The sequence below is a fragment of the Hyla sarda genome, chromosome 2 (assembly GCF_029499605.1).
Source record: "Hyla sarda isolate aHylSar1 chromosome 2, aHylSar1.hap1, whole genome shotgun sequence".
NCBI lineage: Eukaryota > Metazoa > Chordata > Amphibia > Anura > Hylidae > Hyla > Hyla sarda.
In genome coordinates, this window is record NC_079190.1 from 12,248,282 (window position 1) to 12,269,049 (window position 20,768).

Here is a 20,768-nt window from a genome sequence, read left to right on the forward strand (position 1 = left end):
CTCCAAACATAGTGCTCCACCAACACCTCAAAGCATAGAGCTCCACCAACACCTCCAAACATAGCGTTCCACCAACACCTCAAAGCATAGACATCCACCAACACCTCCAAATATAGAGCTCCACCAACACCTCCAAGCATAGACATCCACCAACACCTCCAGACATAGGGCGCCACCAACACCTAAAAACATAGAACTCCACCAACACCTCCAAACATAGAGCTCCACCAACACCTCCAAACATAGAACTCCACCAACATCCCAAACATAGAGCTCAACCAACATCTCCAAACATAGACCTCCATCAACACCTCCAAACATAGAACTCCACCAACACCTCCAAACATAGGGCGCCACCAACACCTCCAAACATAGGGCGCCACCAACACCTCCAAACATAGAGCTCCACCAACACCTCCAAACATAGAACTCCACCAACATCCCAAACATAGAGCTCAACCAACACCTCCAAACATAGACCTCCACCAACACCTCCAAACATAGAACTCCACCAAAACCACCAAACATAGAGCTCAACCAACATCTCCAAACATAGACCTCCAATCACTCCTCCAAACATAGATCTCCACCAACACCTCCAAACATAGAACTCCACCAACACCCCCAAACATAGAGCTCAACCAACACCTCCGAACATAGAACTCCACCAACACCTCCAAACATAGACCTAAAACAACACCTCCAAACATAGACCTCCATCAACACCTCCAAACATAGATCTTCACCAACACCTCCAAACATAGACCTAAAACAACATCACCAAACATAGAGCTCCACCAACATCCCAAACATAGAGCTCAACCAACACCTCCGAACATAGAACTCCACCAACACCTCCAAACATAGACCTCAACCAACACCTCCAAACATAGACATCCACCAACACCTCCAAACATAGAGCTCAACCAACACCTCCAAACATAGAACTCCACCAACACCTCCAAACATAGAGCTCCACCAATACCTCCAAACACAGACCTCTATCAACACCTCCAAACATAGACCTCCAACAACACCGCCAAACATAGACCTCCACCAACACCTCCAAACATAGAACTCCACCAACACCCCAAACATAGAGCTCAACCAACACCTCCAAACATAGACCTCCACCAACACCTCCAAACATAGAACTCCACCAAAACCACCAAACATAGAGCTCAACCAACACCTCCAAACATAGACCTCCATCAACACCTCCAAACATAAATCTCCACCAACACCTCCAAACATAGAACTCCACCAACACCCCCAAACATAGAGCTCAACCAAAACCTCAAAACATAGAGCTCAACCAACACCTCCGAACATAGAACTCCACCAACACCTCCAAACATAGACCTCAACCAACACCTCCAAACATAGACCTCCACCAACACCTCCAAACATAGAGCTCAACCAACACCTCCAAACATAAACCTCCACCAACACCTCCAAACATAGAGCTCAACCAACACCTCCAAACATAGACCTCCAACAACACCTCCAAACATAGAACTCCACCAACACCTCCAAACATAGACCTCCAACAACACCTCCAAACATAGACCTCCAACAACACCTCCAAACATAGAGCTCCACCAACACCTCCAAACATAGAGCTCAACCAACACCTCCAAACATAGAACTCTACCAACACCTCCAAACATAGAACTCTACCAACACCTCCAAACTTAGAGCTCAACCAACACCTCCGAACATAGAGCTCAACCAACACCTCCGAACATAGAACTCCACCAACACCTCCAAACATAGACCTCAACCAACACCTCCAAACATAGAGCTCAACCAACACCTCCAGACATAGACCTCCAACAACACCTCCAGACATAAAACTCCACCAACACCTTCAGACATAGAGCTCCCACAAAACTACAAAACATACAGCTCCACCAAAACCTCCAAACGTAGAGCTCCCACAAAACTACAAAGCATACAGCTCCACCAAAACCTCCAAACATAGAGCTCAACCAACACCCCTGAACATAGAGCTCAACCAACACCTCCGAACATAGAACTCCAACAACACGTCCAAACATAGAGCTCCACCAACACCTCCAAACATAGACCTCAACCAACACCTCCAAACATAGAGCTCAACCAACACCTCCAGACATAGACCTCCACCAACACCTCCAAACATAGAGCTCCACCAATACCTCCAAACATAGACCTCTATCAACACCTCCAGATATAGACCTCCAACAACACCTCCAGACATAAAACTCCACCAACACCTTCAGACATAGAACTCCACCAACACCTCCAAACATAGAGCACCACCAATACCTCCAAACATAGAGGTTGGTGGACCTCCCAACATAGAGCTCCACCAACACCTCCAAACAGAGAGCTCCACCAACACCTCCAAGTATAGAACTCCACCAACACTTCCAGACATAGAGCTCAACCAACACCTTCAAAAATAGAATTCCACCAACACCCCCATACATATACCTCCAAACATAGAGCTCCACCAACACCTTCAAACATAGAACATCACCAACACTTCCAAATATAGAGCTTCACCAACACTTCCAGACATAGAATTCCACCAACACCCCCATACATAGAGCTCCACCAACATCACCAAACATAGAGCTCCACCAACATCCCAAACATAGAGCTCAACCAACACCTCCGAACATAGAACATCACCAACACTTCCAAATATAGAGCTTCACCAACACTTCCAGACATAGAATTCCACCAACACCCCCATACATAGAGCTCCACCAACATCACCAAACATAGAGCTCCACCAACATCCCAAACATAGAGCTCAACCAACACCTCCGAACATAGAACTCCACCAACACCTCCAAACATAGACCTCAACCAACACCTCCAAACATAGACATCCACCAACACCTCCAAACATAGAGCTCAACCAACACCTCCAAACATAGAACTCCACCAACACCTCCAAACATAGAGCTCCACCAATACCTCCAAACACAGACCTCTATCAACACCTCCAAACATAGACCTCCAACAACACCGCCAAACATAGACCTCCACCAACACCTCCAAACATAGAACTCCACCAACACCCCAAACATAGAGCTCAACCAACACCTCCAAACATAGACCTCCACCAACACCTCCAAACATAGAACTCCACCAAAACCACCAAACATAGAGCTCAACCAACACCTCCAAACATAGACCTCCATCAACACCTCCAAACATAAATCTCCACCAACACCTCCAAACATAGAACTCCACCAACACCCCCAAACATAGAGCTCAACCAAAACCTCAAAACATAGAGCTCAACCAACACCTCCGAACATAGAACTCCACCAACACCTCCAAACATAGACCTCAACCAACACCTCCAAACATAGACCTCCACCAACACCTCCAAACATAGAGCTCAACCAACACCTCCAAACATAAACCTCCACCAACACCTCCAAACATAGAGCTCAACCAACACCTCCAAACATAGACCTCCAACAACACCTCCAAACATAGAACTCCACCAACACCTCCAAACATAGACCTCCAACAACACCTCCAAACATAGACCTCCAACAACACCTCCAAACATAGAGCTCCACCAACACCTCCAAACATAGAGCTCAACCAACACCTCCAAACATAGAACTCTACCAACACCTCCAAACATAGAACTCTACCAACACCTCCAAACTTAGAGCTCAATCAACACCTCCGAACATAGAGCTCAACCAACACCTCCGAACATAGAACTCCACCAACACCTCCAAACATAGACCTCAACCAACACCTCCAAACATAGAGCTCAACCAACACCTCCAGACATAGACCTCCAACAACACCTCCAGACATAAAACTCCACCAACACCTTCAGACAAAGAGCTCCCACAAAACTACAAAACATACAGCTCCACCAAAACCTCCAAACGTAGAGCTCCCACAAAACTACAAAGCATACAGCTCCACCAAAACCTCCAAACATAGAGCTCAACCAACACCCCTGAACATAGAGCTCAACCAACACCTCCGAACATAGAACTCCAACAACACGTCCAAACATAGAGCTCCACCAACACCTCCAAACATAGACCTCAACCAACACCTCCAAACATAGAGCTCAACCAACACCTCCAGACATAGACCTCCACCAACACCTCCAAACATAGAGCTCCACCAATACCTCCAAACATAGACCTCTATCAACACCTCCAGATATAGACCTCCAACAACACCTCCAGACATAAAACTCCACCAACACCTTCAGACATAGAACTCCACCAACACCTCCAAACATAGAGCACCACCAATACCTCCAAACATAGAGGTTGGTGGACCTCCCAACATAGAGCTCCACCAACACCTCCAAACAGAGAGCTCCACCAACACCTCCAAGTATAGAACTCCACCAACACTTCCAGACATAGAGCTCCACCAACACCTTCAAAAATAGAATTCCACCAACACCCCCATACATATACCTCCAAACATAGAGCTCCACCAACACCTTCAAACATAGAACATCACCAACACTTCCAAATATAGAGCTTCACCAACACTTCCAGACATAGAATTCCACCAACACCCCCATACATAGAGCTCCACCAACATCACCAAACATAGAGCTCCACCAACATCCCAAACATAGAGCTCAACCAACACCTCCGAACATAGAACTCCACCAACACCTCCAAACATAGACCTCAACCAACACCTCCAAACATAGACATCCACCAACACCTCCAAACATAGAGCTCAACCAACACCTCCAAACATAGAACTCCACCAACACCTCCAAACATAGAGCTCCACCAATACCTCCAAACACAGACCTCTATCAACACCTCCAAACATAGACCTCCAACAACACCGCCAAACATAGACCTCCACCAACACCTCCAAACATAGAACTCCACCAACACCCCAAACATAGAGCTCAACCAACACCTCCAAACATAGACCTCCACCAACACCTCCAAACATAGAACTCCACCAAAACCACCAAACATAGAGCTCAACCAACACCTCCAAACATAGACCTCCATCAACACCTCCAAACATAAATCTCCACCAACACCTCCAAACATAGAACTCCACCAACACCCCCAAACATAGAGCTCAACCAAAACCTCAAAACATAGAGCTCAACCAACACCTCCGAACATAGAACTCCACCAACACCTCCAAACATAGACCTCAACCAACACCTCCAAACATAGACCTCCACCAACACCTCCAAACATAGAGCTCAACCAACACCTCCAAACATAAACCTCCACCAACACCTCCAAACATAGAGCTCAACCAACACCTCCAAACATAGACCTCCAACAACACCTCCAAACATAGAACTCCACCAACACCTCCAAACATAGACCTCCAACAACACCTCCAAACATAGACCTCCAACAACACCTCCAAACATAGAGCTCCACCAACACCTCCAAACATAGAGCTCAACCAACACCTCCAAACATAGAACTCTACCAACACCTCCAAACATAGAACTCTACCAACACCTCCAAACTTAGAGCTCAACCAACACCTCCGAACATAGAGCTCAACCAACACCTCCGAACATAGAACTCCACCAACACCTCCAAACATAGACCTCAACCAACACCTCCAAACATAGAGCTCAACCAACACCTCCAGACATAGACCTCCAACAACACCTCCAGACATAAAACTCCACCAACACCTTCAGACATAGAGCTCCCACAAAACTACAAAACATACAGCTCCACCAAAACCTCCAAACGTAGAGCTCCCACAAAACTACAAAGCATACAGCTCCACCAAAACCTCCAAACATAGAGCTCAACCAACACCCCTGAACATAGAGCTCAACCAACACCTCCGAACATAGAACTCCAACAACACGTCCAAACATAGAGCTCCACCAACACCTCCAAACATAGACCTCAACCAACACCTCCAAACATAGAGCTCAACCAACACCTCCAGACATAGACCTCCACCAACACCTCCAAACATAGAGCTCCACCAATACCTCCAAACATAGACCTCTATCAACACCTCCAGATATAGACCTCCAACAACACCTCCAGACATAAAACTCCACCAACACCTTCAGACATAGAACTCCACCAACACCTCCAAACATAGAGCACCACCAATACCTCCAAACATAGAGGTTGGTGGACCTCCCAACATAGAGCTCCACCAACACCTCCAAACAGAGAGCTCCACCAACACCTCCAAGTATAGAACTCCACCAACACTTCCAGACATAGAGCTCCACCAACACCTTCAAAAATAGAATTCCACCAACACCCCCATACATATACCTCCAAACATAGAGCTCCACCAACACCTTCAAACATAGAACATCACCAACACTTCCAAATATAGAGCTTCACCAACACTTCCAGACATAGAATTCCACCAACACCCCCATACATAGAGCTCCACCAACATCACCAAACATAGAGCTCCACCAACATCCCAAACATAGAGCTCAACCAACACCTCCGAACATAGAACTCCACCAACACCTCCAAACATAGACCTCAACCAACACCTCCAAACATAGACATCCACCAACACCTCCAAACATAGAGCTCAACCAACACCTCCAAACATAGAACTCCACCAACACCTCCAAACATAGAGCTCCACCAATACCTCCAAACACAGACCTCTATCAACACCTCCAAACATAGACCTCCAACAACACCGCCAAACATAGACCTCCACCAACACCTCCAAACATAGAACTCCACCAACACCCCAAACATAGAGCTCAACCAACACCTCCAAACATAGACCTCCACCAACACCTCCAAACATAGAACTCCACCAAAACCACCAAACATAGAGCTCAACCAACACCTCCAAACATAGACCTCCATCAACACCTCCAAACATAAATCTCCACCAACACCTCCAAACATAGAACTCCACCAACACCCCCAAACATAGAGCTCAACCAAAACCTCAAAACATAGAGCTCAACCAACACCTCCGAACATAGAACTCCACCAACACCTCCAAACATAGACCTCAACCAACACCTCCAAACATAGACCTCCACCAACACCTCCAAACATAGAGCTCAACCAACACCTCCAAACATAAACCTCCACCAACACCTCCAAACATAGAGCTCAACCAACACCTCCAAACATAGACCTCCAACAACACCTCCAAACATAGAACTCCACCAACACCTCCAAACATAGACCTCCAACAACACCTCCAAACATAGACCTCCAACAACACCTCCAAACATAGAGCTCCACCAACACCTCCAAACATAGAGCTCAACCAACACCTCCAAACATAGAACTCTACCAACACCTCCAAACATAGAACTCTACCAACACCTCCAAACTTAGAGCTCAACCAACACCTCCGAACATAGAGCTCAACCAACACCTCCGAACATAGAACTCCACCAACACCTCCAAACATAGACCTCAACCAACACCTCCAAACATAGAGCTCAACCAACACCTCCAGACATAGACCTCCAACAACACCTCCAGACATAAAACTCCACCAACACCTTCAGACATAGAGCTCCCACAAAACTACAAAACATACAGCTCCACCAAAACCTCCAAACGTAGAGCTCCCACAAAACTACAAAGCATACAGCTCCACCAAAACCTCCAAACATAGAGCTCAACCAACACCCCTGAACATAGAGCTCAACCAACACCTCCGAACATAGAACTCCAACAACACGTCCAAACATAGAGCTCCACCAACACCTCCAAACATAGACCTCAACCAACACCTCCAAACATAGAGCTCAACCAACACCTCCAGACATAGACCTCCACCAACACCTCCAAACATAGAGCTCCACCAATACCTCCAAACATAGACCTCTATCAACACCTCCAGATATAGACCTCCAACAACACCTCCAGACATAAAACTCCACCAACACCTTCAGACATAGAACTCCACCAACACCTCCAAACATAGAGCACCACCAATACCTCCAAACATAGAGGTTGGTGGACCTCCCAACATAGAGCTCCACCAACACCTCCAAACAGAGAGCTCCACCAACACCTCCAAGTATAGAACTCCACCAACACTTCCAGACATAGAGCTCCACCAACACCTTCAAAAATAGAATTCCACCAACACCCCCATACATATACCTCCAAACATAGAGCTCCACCAACACCTTCAAACATAGAACATCACCAACACTTCCAAATATAGAGCTTCACCAACACTTCCAGACATAGAATTCCACCAACACCCCCATACATAGAGCTCCACCAACATCACCAAACATAGAGCTCCACCAACACCACCAAACATAGAGCTTCACCAACACTTCCAGACATAGAACTCTATTAACACCTCCAAACATAGAGCTCCACCAACACCTTCAGACATAGAACTCCACCAACACCTCCAAACATAGAGCTCAACCAATACCTCCAAACATAGAGCTCAACTAACACCTCCAAACATAGAGCTCCACCAACACCTCCAAACAAAGAGCTCCACCAACAACTCCAAACATACAGCTCCACCAACTCATCCAAACATAGAGCTCCACCAACACCCCCAGACATAGAACTCCACCAACACCTTCAAACATAGAACACCACCAAGACCTCCAAACAAAGAGCTCCACCAACACCTTCAAACATAGAATTCCACCAACACCCCTATATATATATACCTCCAAACATAGAGCTCCACCAACACCTTCAAACATAGAACATCACCAACACTTCCAAATATAGAACTTCATCAACACTTCCAGACATAGAATTCCACCAACACCCCCATACATAGAGCTCCACCAACATCACCAAACATAGAGCTCCACCAACACTTCCAGACATAGAACTCCATTAACACCTCCAACCATAGAGCTCCACCAGCACCTCCAAACATAGAGCTTCACCAACACCTCCAGACATAGAACTCCACCAACAACTCCATCATAGAGCTCCACTAACACCTCCGAACATAGAGCTCCAACACCTTCAAACAAAGAACTCCACCAACATCTCCAAACATAGAACTCCACCATTTCATCCAAACATAGAACTCCACCAACACTGCCAAACATCAAACTCCACCAACACCTCCAGACATAGGACTCCACCAGCACCTCCAAACATAGAGCTTCACCAACACCTCCAGACATAGAACTCCACCAACACCTCCATCATAGAGCTCCACCAACACCTCTAAACATAGAGCTCCAACACCTCTAAACATAGCGCTCCACCAACACCTCCAAACATAGAACTCTACTAACACATCCAAACATAGAACTCCCCAAACACCTCCAAACATAGAACTCCACCAACACCTCCAAACACTGAACTCCACCATTTCATCCAAACATAGAGCTCCACCACCACCTCCAGACATAGAACTCCACCAACACCTCCAAACATAAAGCTCCACCAACACCTTCAAACAGGGAACTCCACCAACACCTTCAAACATAGAGCTCCACCAACTCATCCAAACATAGAGCTCCACAACACCCCCAGACATAAAACTCCACCAACCCATCCAAACATAGAGCTTCACCAACACCCCCAGACATAGAGCTCCCCCAACACCTCCAAATATAGAGCTTCATCAACACCTCCAGACATAAATCTCCACCAACACCTCCAGACATAGAGCTCCCACAACACTACAAAACATACAGCTCCACCAAAATCTCCAAACATAGAGCTCCCCCAACACCTTCAGACATAGAACTCCACCAACACCTCCAAACATAGAGCTCAACCAATATCTCCAAACATAGAGCTCAACAAACACCTCCAAACATAGAGCTCCACCAACACCTCCAAACAAAGAGCTCCACCAACAACTCCAAACATAGAACTCCACCAACACCTCCAAACATAGAGCTCCACCAACTCATCCAAACATAGAGCTCCACCAACACCCCCAGACATAGAACTCCACCATCTCATCCAAACATAGAGCTCCACCAACACCCCCAGACATAGAGCTCCACCAACACCTTCAAATATAGAGCTTCACCAACACCTCCAGACATAAATCTCCACCAAAACCTCCAAACATAGAGATCCACCAACACCTTTAGACATAGAACTCCACCAACACCTCCAAACATAGAGCACCACCAATACCTCCAAACATAGAGCTCCACCAATACCTCCAAACATAGAGCTCAACCAATACCTCCAAACTTAGATTTCCACCAACCCCTTCAAACAAAGAGCTCCACCAACAACTCCAAACATAGAACTCCACCAACACTTCCAAACACAGAACTCCACCAATACCTCCAAACATAGAGCTCCACCAACACCTTCAGACATAGAACTCCACCAACACCTCCAAACATAGAGCACCACCAATACCTCCAAACATAGAGCTCCACCAATACCTCCAAACATAGAGCTCAACCAATACCTCCAAACTTAGATTTCCACCAACCCCTTCAAACAAAGAGCTCCACCAACAACTCCAAACATAGAACTCCACCAACACTTCCAAACATAGAACTCCACCAATACCCCCAAACATAGAACTCCACCAACACCTCCAAATGTAGAGTTCCATCAACACCTCCAAATGTAGAGCTGCACCAACATCCTCCAAACAGAGAGCTCCGCCAACACCTCCAAATATAGAGCTCCACCAACACTTCCAAACATAGAACTCCACCAGCACCTCCAAACATAGAACTCCACCAACACCTTTGAACATAGAACTCCACCAACACCTCCAAACAGAGCTCCACCAACGCCTCTGTACATAGAGCTCCACCAACATCTCCAGACATAGAACTTCACCAACTCATCCAGACATAGAACTCCACCAACACCTCCATCATAGAGCTCCACCAACACCTCCAACATAGAGCTCCAACACCTCCAAACATAGCGCTCCACCAACACCTCCATAGAACTCCACCAACACCTCCAAACATAGAACTCTACCATTTCATCCAAACATAGAACTCCACCAACACCGCAAATATCGAACTCCACCAACACCTCCAAACTGAGCTCCACCAACAACTCCAAACATAGTGCTCCACCAGCACCTCCAAACTTAGAACTTCACCAACACCTCCACACATAGAAATCCACCAACACCTCCAAATATAGAACTCCACCAACACCTCCAACCATAGAGCTCCACCAACTCATCCAAACATAGAACTCCACCAACTCATCCAAACATAGAGCTCCAACAAAACCCCCAGACACAGACCTCCACCAACTCCTCCAAATATAGACCTCCACCAACACTTCAATCCACCAACACCGCCAAATATAGAGCTCCACCAACACTTCAATCCACCAACACGTCCAAATATAGAGCTCCACCAACACCTCTTAACATAAACCTCCACCAACACCTCCAAACATAGAGCTCAACCAACACCTCCAAACATAGAGCTCCACCAACACCTCCAAACATAGAGCTCCACCAACACCTCCAAACATAGAGCTCCACCAACACCTCCAAACATAGAGCTCCACAAACACCTCCAAATATAGAGCTCCACCAACACCTCCAAACATAGAGCTCCACCAACACCCCCAAACATAGAACTCCACCAACAGCTCCAAACATAGAGCTCCACCAACACCCCCAAACATAGAACTCCACCAACAGCTCCAAACATAGCGCTCCACCAACACCTCCAAACATAGAGCTCCACCAACCCCTCCAAACATAGAGCTCCACCAACACCTCCAAACATAGAGCTCCACCAACACCTCCAAACATAGAACTCCACTAAGAGCTCTATGTTACTCCGCTGGCCTTTTTTAAAAGAGTTCCATTCAATACATATTTTGTCTTCTGCCTTTGCATATAATTCTGAGTTTACATTATCATTTTGTAGGGAGACTGGGTTTGGCTGAAGAAGTTTGAGCCTGGTGTGTACCACGAACTACGGCCTAGCACGACCAGCACACTGCGCAAGGTGAGATTGGTGCGACAACCATGTCCAGACACTCTACGCAGCTTGTAATCATGTACTGTATTGCACGCACAATGAAATAGCATACTGAACCATGCTAATAATCATGTATTGTGCCGTACAGTTTTTGTAATCGTATAGTGTACTGTATGGCGGTTATAACATGTAGTGTACTGTGCATCACTTATAGTCATGCCCTATATTTTATAGTTAATTATACACTATGGGGGAAATTTATTAAACCTTATGTGTGGTAGTAGTTCTGGGTGTAAAGATGGTTATGGTGTAGCTGAGAGTTGTAGTTCTTTAAAGGGGCACCACCACACTACCTGAATATGTTCCCTGTAAATGATTCTGCCTGATATGTATGGCCCCTGTGGCGCCTGTTGTCTTCTCTGGCTGCTTGATATTCTTTGCCATCCTTCCTTCCCCTTTTCTACATCTCCCAGCAATCATTGCAGCCCTGCTCTGTCAGCTCACTCTCTGAGAGCAGCCCCCAACCTACTGCTCTGAGCAACAGAGTCTGATCGACTGAGGCTGCACACATGTCCCAGTTCTCAGCACTGAAGAGAGCATAACTCATTAGTGCAGGGCAGAAACCACGTGGTCTGTGTCTCTCAGGAGGGTGGGGGCTGCTTTTAGAGAGGGATTTGGACAGAGAAAGAGCAGGTGACTGTATGATGTAATTCTCTCACTTCATGCATACAAGTGACAACCGAAGAGGGGGAAACTGCTATATAGCTAATTAATTATATTTGGACAATTAAATAGGTTGATAAGAGGGAAAGGAATGGGCTATGGGTTTAGTCCTGTGCGATTCTAATACAATACAGTTACTTTGTCACAGCTCAGAACGGTACAGCTTCTTTGCCAGATGAATTGATATTTGGGGATCGCCCCTTCAAATGATGCTTTTAGCAGCGATACTGTAACAATCTTTATGGTTCTTTTAGTATGTATAATGACTAATACAGATGTAATATGTTCTCAGTCCAATCCTACTGAAACCACTGATGGGGATCATCACAGGTTGTCTCACTGTGGTGTGATATGTAGATTTCTCTTTACTCACAACTCTGGTCTGTGACACTATACCTGGAAGGTCGTGGCAGAAAAGCTTCTCATTATGTGGTAGCCAAGCAGTAAAGAGCAAAGAAGAGATTAGTGTATTGTGGAGAGGTCCTTGTTCAGCCTTCTTCTCTCTGATGTAGATGATACACTTTTCTGCACTTTAATCCTCACAGTAAGAGCAAGAACACAAGCATGAACAGTCATCTAGATTAAAGACATGTGGTTTTGGTGTTAGAATGCCTAACCAATCAGGAGCTGAGCTGAGAGACATGTGGCACTGGCCTCAACTGAACTAACAGGTTTGGGTCCACCTCTTCTCCTGGGATAGGGAGGTTGAACTAGGGACTTCTCCTGCAATAATTGGCTAGTAGCATCATGTGACCAAGGCATCATTCGTCTGTGTACAATAATGCAGAAATATTAACCATTTACACACTGTAAGCCCTCAGTGTTCGCAATAAAAAAAAGGTGCAACACACATATAAACATTTGTAAGAACTTTCTGGTACCACATACACATTGATGCACTGTGCAAAACGTTTTACCCTCAGCCACACGACAACTTTGTGGGGAAAGTATCTGGAACAGTTGTACTGGGACACCGCATATGCAACAGTGGAGCCATTGCGCATAACAGCCAATCAGATTCCAGCTTTCACTCTTTCAAAAATTAAAGACACAATCTGATTGGTTGCTATGGGCCCCTGCTCCACTGTTCCCAGGCAAAAGGCTTGATAAATCTCCCCCTATATGACCGAACAAGATATAAGTGTCCATCGGGTCCTGCGTGTTATTGACCCATCCGGTTGTGTCTACAGATGAAGGATTTGAGAAATGAAAATGTCAATCCCTTTCTGGGCTTCTTTTCCGACTGCGGCATTTTTGCCATTGTGACCGAACATTGTTCCCGAGGAAGTCTGGAGGACCTGCTGAGGAACGAGGACGTCAAGCTGGACTGGATGTTCAAATCTTCTCTACTCTTAGATCTGATTAAGGTATGTGTGATGTGTATAACATGTATATAATGTAAACAAGAAACTGGATGTCCAGCGCCAGGATTCGTGCAAAACAGATTCTTTAATGCTTAAAAAGCCATAACAGGGGTCAATGTGACGCGTTTCAGGTACGATTAAGGGTGCTAACGCACCTGAAACGCGTCACATTGACCCCTGTTATGGCTTTTTAAGCATTAAAGAATCTGTTTTGCACGAATCCTGGCGCTGGACATCCAGTTTCTTGTTTGCCTAAGTGGTGCTGCCTCGCACAGTCCGTGCGCCTGGGGCCCTGGAGGGTGAGCTGAGAATTCCATTACTTCTTATGTATATAATGTGTATTGTATATGATGTGTATGTATAATGTGTATGTATGTATAATGTGTCTGGGGTCTCTGGGGTCCCTTACCCTAGTTACCTCCCTATGTCTGACAGGCAGATCCTGAGCCTCCGCTAACTGGGAGCTGGGGTACATGTCTGGGGCAGTGCCTCCACCCAGTGGAGCATCCGGGGTAGGGATGTGGGGTCTCACTGGAAACATACTTGGTACAATAAGACAGACACAACCTATAATGAATTAACTTTATATAGTAAGTAGCAAATGAACAAACATACATAGGATAATACAATAGTTTAACACCGATAACAATGCCTTGTGGATTTTCTTCACCCACCCACCTGCGGCCCACCCCCTTATCTTCGCCATAATGGCTGTTGGTGCACATAGGAGTGTTGGGGCCCTTATAAGTCCTGCTCTGCAGCGTCACTGAAGCAGCCTGAGCTGTGTAACATCCGCCACTGGACCTCAGAGTCTTTACTTTGAGTAAGGAGACAGGTGCCTGGTGGTGGAACAGGGAAGAGGCTTTAGCTTACCCTCACAACACCATTAATCAGGTCAGTTCAGCAGCAGTCTCCTCTCTGCATTCACCAGACTTAGTGCTTGTCTCTCCAGCTCTGCCAGCAGGTCTCTCTCTCAGCTGGTGTGGTCCCGTGTGAAGAAAGTTCTCTCAGCTAGGTGCTGTCTCTGTGGTGCAGTCTCTCACAGCTAGAAGCACATCCCTTCTCTGGCTGGGCTTGTGGTAGTCTGAGCAAATCCTCAGGGCACAGGACCTGTGTGATGTCACATTCATGTGACTGAAGTCTCCACCAATCTGAATCATCTCTCATGAAATGGCTGCTAATCATGTGATCACAGCTCCAGTCTTTATACAGCATACTAAGTTCATTTTTTTGGTCTCCATCCGCCATCTACTGGGCATTTCAGATAATGCAGCCAACTCCATAGAGGTTACATGAATGATGTGTATATATGTATGTATAATGTGTATGATGTGTATGTATGAATAAAGTATATGATGTGTATGTATAATAGGTATGATGTGTATGCATGTATGAATAAAGTATATGATGATGATGTGTATGTGTAATATGTATGATGTGTATGTATGTATGAATAAAGTATATGATGTGTATGTATAATAGGTATGATGTGTATGCATGTATGAATAAAGTATATGATGTGTATGTATAATATGTATGATGTGTATGTATGTATGAATAAAGTATATGATGTGTATGTATAATAGGTATGATGTGTATGCATGTATGAATAAAGTATATGATGTGTATGTATAATATGTATGATGTGTATGCATGTATGAATAAAGTATATGATGTGTATGTATAATATGTATGATGTGTATATATGTATGTATAATGTGTATGATGTGTATGTATGAATAAAGTATATGATGTGTATGTATCATATGTATGATGTGTATGTATGTATGAATAAAGTATGTGATGTGTATGTATAATATGTATGATGTGTATGTATGTATGAATAAAGTATATGATGTGTGTATAATATATATGATGTGTATGTATGTATGAATAAAGTATATGATGTGTGTGTATAATATGTATGGTGTGTATGTATGTATGAATAAAGTATATGATGTGTATGTATCATATGTATGATGTGTATGTATGTATGTATGAATAAAGTATATGATGTGTGTATAATATATATGATGTGTATGTATGTATGTATAATGTGTATGATGTGTATGTATCATATGTATGATGTGTATGTATGAATAAAGTATATGATGTGTATGTATAATATGTATGATGTGTATGTATGAATAAAGTATATGATGTGTGTGTATAATATGTATGATGTGTATGCATGTATGAATAAAGTATATGATGTGTATGTATAATATGTATGATGTGTATATATGTATGAATAAAGTATATGATGTGTATGTATAATATGTATGATGTGTATGCATGTATGAATAAAGTATATGATGTGTATGTATGTATGAATAAAGTATATGATGTTTATGTATAATATGTATGATGTGTATGCATGTATGAATAAAGTATATGATGTGTATGTATAATATGTATGATGTGTATGTATGTATGAATAAAGTATATGATGTGTATGTATAATATGTATGATGTGTATATATGTATGTATAATGTGTATGATGTGTATGTATGAATAAAGTATATGATGTGTATGTATCATATGTATGATGTGTATGTATGTATGAATAAAGTATATGATGTGTATGTATAATATGTATGATGTGTATGTATGTATGTATAATGTGTATGATGTGTATGTATGAATAAAGTATATGATGTGTATGTATCATATGTATGATGTGTATGTATGTATGAATAAAGTATATGATGTGTATGTATAATATGTATGATGTGTATGCATGTATGAATAAAGTATATGATGTGAGTGTATAATATGTATGATGTGTATGTATGTATGAATAAAGTATATGATGTGTGTGTATAATATGTATGATGTGTATGTACATAGAACAATGAGACTTGGCATTCAAAAATTGCAATTTAGAGGATTTATTTCATATGCAATCCATAAGGTAACTAGATAATGTTTCGGTCAAACACTGACCTTCATCAGATCTAGAATCATACAACATGGATGTCATTCATTATACATATGTCCAAAATTGTGTATAGAACAGATGTCATATAGTGACAATAGGTAAACAAATAAATAGATAGACAGTGCCCTGTTATAAATCAAAGGAAATCGAATTATAGCATATGAAGCAATGGGGATAGGGTAATATCTGGAATAAGTTGTCAAGGAGAAATGTGGACATCGTGACTGTAATGAGTGTTATAGCAGAACTACTGCAAGAAAATGTACAAAATGTGTGATGAACATGTTATAGAAGAGATAGCATGTAGGAAATAACCAGTGTGTCTCAATATAATCATGTATGTATATCTGAGTGCAGAGTAGAAGGTGTATGATATGGAGGGGAAAAACAGAATTATGTAACAATGGTATTTGATATCTAAAAGTCATCATGTGTCTCTATAAATAATAGTATAGAAATATGCAGAGTTATGAATGATGAGAAAATGAGAAAAAAATTAGAAAAAATGAGAAAAAGAGTAAAAATGGGCATACAATGAAAATGAGTGGAAAATAGGCATTAACACATTGTAGGATAATGATGGTAATGTGCAACATTATATGCATCAGGTGAGATATGAATATTAGTGTTGAGCGGCATAGGCCATATTCGAATTTGTGAATATTCGCGAATATGTGGACGGATATTCGTCATATATTCGCGAATATTCGCATATTCGTAATATTCTCGTTTTATTTTCGCATATACAAAAAAATCGCAAATGCGAAAATTAACATATGCGAAAATTAGTAGATACAAAATTAGCATAAGCGACACCAGTCTCACACAGTAGTATTAGAGCCTTCTTTACACCACACAAGCTGGAAGCAGAGAGGGGTGATCACTGTGATGTGAACTGGGAAAAAAAAAACAAAAAAACCCCGAATATTCGTAATTACGAATATATAGTGCTATATTCGCGAATATTCGCGAATTCGCGAATATACGATATTCGCGAATAAAATTCGCATTGCGAATATTCGCGAGCAACACTAATGAATATCAAGGTAGGTATTATATGTCAGGTAAGATATAAATAGCAAGATAGATATTACATATGGAACATAGGACACATAGCATGTTAAATTGTGCATCAGGTAAGATACGGGTATCCAAGTAGGATAATGCATATAGGACATAGGATATACAGGTAACAGATTCTGCAGTCTTAATGCACCTAAGGTCTATGCCGTGCAGGTCATGTGACGCATAGTAACGTAGCGAATGAAATGATAAACAGAATCCTATAAAACTCATTACAGTCACAATGTCCACATTTCTCCTTGACAACTTATTCCAGATATTACCCTATCCCCATTGCTTCATATGCTATAACTCGATTTCCTTTGATTTATAACAGGGCACTGTCTATCTATTTATTTGTTTACCTATTGTCACTATATGACATCTGTTCTATACACAATTTTGGACATATGTATAATGAATGACATCCATGTTGTATGATTCTAGATCTGATGAAGGTCAGTGTTTGACCGAAACGTTATCTAGTTACCTTATGGATTGCATATGAAATAAATCATCTAAATTGCAATTTTTGAGAGCCAAGTCTCATTGTTCTATGAATTTAAGGAGTGGGATCCTACTTGTGCACCTACGTTGATCAGGAGCGCCATATTCTACTAGCTGATGTGTATGCACAGTCGTGGCCAAAGGTTTGAGCCTGGGAAGTTTTTTGGCCGTGGACCCAAAATGGCACCGAATGTTTTGTCACTTGTGACATGGTCTCCATCATGCTGGAGAATACATTGTTCCTCATGAATCGCTCCTGGATGGTTGGGGGAGAAGATGCTCTTGGAGGATGTTTAGATACCAGTAAGTGCCCGGACCGTCTCCTAAAGAGGATTCAGCTCCGGGATGGGATCAGTACCAGTGCCGAGCTCGGGAATGGCAACGGCCGCTGTTATCTGCACGTACAGTGGGGAGAAGGCATTTGGAGGTACATGGTGGCAAGAAGGACGGAAAAGAAGCCACTTATCTCCAAGAAAACCATCAAGGAACGACAGATGAGATTCTGCAGGAAATATAGGGACTGGACAGCAGAGGACGGGGGGGGGGGGGGGGGGGGGGGAGTTATCTGACTCTACCATGAATCCTGTGTCATGTCTACAGAGAAGACTCCTGAGACCATCATGTGTGGGGCGGCTTCTCATCCAGGGGAGCAGGATCACTAATAATGTTACCTAAGAACACGGCCATGAATAAAGAATGGTATCTGGGCTTACTCCAAGAGTAACTCCTCCCAACAATCTCGGAGCAATTTGGTGATGAACAAGACTTTTCCCAGCATGATGGAGATCCTATCACGAGGCCAAAGTAATAACTAAGGGACTCAACAAGTGTTGGGTCCATGGCCAGAAAACTCCCCAGATCTCAATCCCATTGACAACCAGTGGTAAATACTCATTAAGTAGATGGATGAAGAAAAAAACACAAAAATTGAAAAAACACAAAAATTGGAAGAAGAAGAATGGTCAGTACTGGAAATATTAAGTCTTTTCATAAACTTGATGTATTTGTCAATTAAAGTGTAAAAACTAATATTGTCCCTCAGTAACCATAGAAACATCTGACTTAAAGGGGTACTCCGCCCCTAGACATCTTATCCCCTATCCAAAGGATAGGGGATACGATGTCTGATTGCGGGGGTCCCACTGCTGGGGACCCCACAATCTCCCTGCTGCACCAGCCGTTCATTTAGAGCATCGGGTGCAGCGCCAAAGGCTCGTGACGTAGACTTGCATTGAGGGGGCGTGGCCATGACATTACGGGCGAGGCATGGCCGTGACGTCACGAGCCTCCGCCCTGCATTGCCAATCAGCCGACATGGAGCAAAGTTCGCTCCGTGCATCGGATGTCTGGGGTGCTGCAGCCAAGATCTCGGGGGTCCCCAGCGGCGGGACCCCCGCGATCAGACATCTTATCCCCTATCCTTTGTATAGGGGATAAGATGTCTAGGGGTGGAGTACCCTTTAAAGATCTAAAATCACTGAATCAGTAAAAGCTAAATTTGTGTCAGTCTCAAATCTTCTCACTCTCACATGGCGCCCTCTTGTGGCCGGATATGGTTATATAGTTTTTCATGTTATTTTTTGTTTATATCAGTTGAATAGTTTACTCTCTCCATCACAGGGAATGAGATATTTACATCACAGAGACTTTCCTCACGGACGGCTGAAGTCACGGAATTGCGTGGTGGATGGCAGATTCGTCCTGAAGCTCACAGATTATGGTTATAACGAAATTGTGGAAAATCAGAAAGCCCCCCGCAGCACTCTTCCCCCTGTAGGTGAGAACGGCACTTGTCAATATCAGGAGCCAAGAGTCACACAATAGTCATTTCACCTGATCTTCCCGAATTTTAGCTACAGTATTTTGCAAATAGGTCCACAAAGGGTCTATTGTGACTCCATGGTAGACAGGAGGGACAAACCTACGGAGGTAAAGACACGGTAATAGCAGTACAACAGATACATGTCAGTGTATAGATGAGTGTCCACACCCCATGATCCCATGTGGTTATTAATTTTTGGTGACCAGGACCAGTAAAATACCTGTAAAATACCATCTACTGTCCCTCATGCAGTATATACCTAAAAAATCCTATACAGTGCCTAATGTAAGTGCCATAGGGTACTGTGTCCAAATAGTGTCATACTGTTATCTAGACCAACATGTCATAGAATGCTCACACCACCATATTCTGCAAAATTATAATACTGCAGCAGTGCCCCACAAAATAAATACAGCCACACAGTGCTCACATATTACCACCATCTCATACTCAAA

The 20,768-nt window shown here is 43.6% G+C and overlaps 1 protein-coding gene across 1 annotated transcript in view; it reads left to right on the forward strand.

Annotated features, from left to right (window-relative positions):
* Positions 1 to 20,768, forward strand: part of LOC130358232 (retinal guanylyl cyclase 2-like) — a 95,904-nt gene that overhangs the window by 37,042 nt on the left and 38,094 nt on the right. The window contains exons 7-9 of the mRNA XM_056561165.1: positions 11,840 to 11,920; positions 13,807 to 13,983; positions 20,112 to 20,268. Of these exons, the coding sequence (XP_056417140.1) occupies positions 11,840 to 11,920; positions 13,807 to 13,983; positions 20,112 to 20,268 (415 nt within the window). The remainder of the gene's footprint in view (positions 1 to 11,839; positions 11,921 to 13,806; positions 13,984 to 20,111; positions 20,269 to 20,768) is intronic.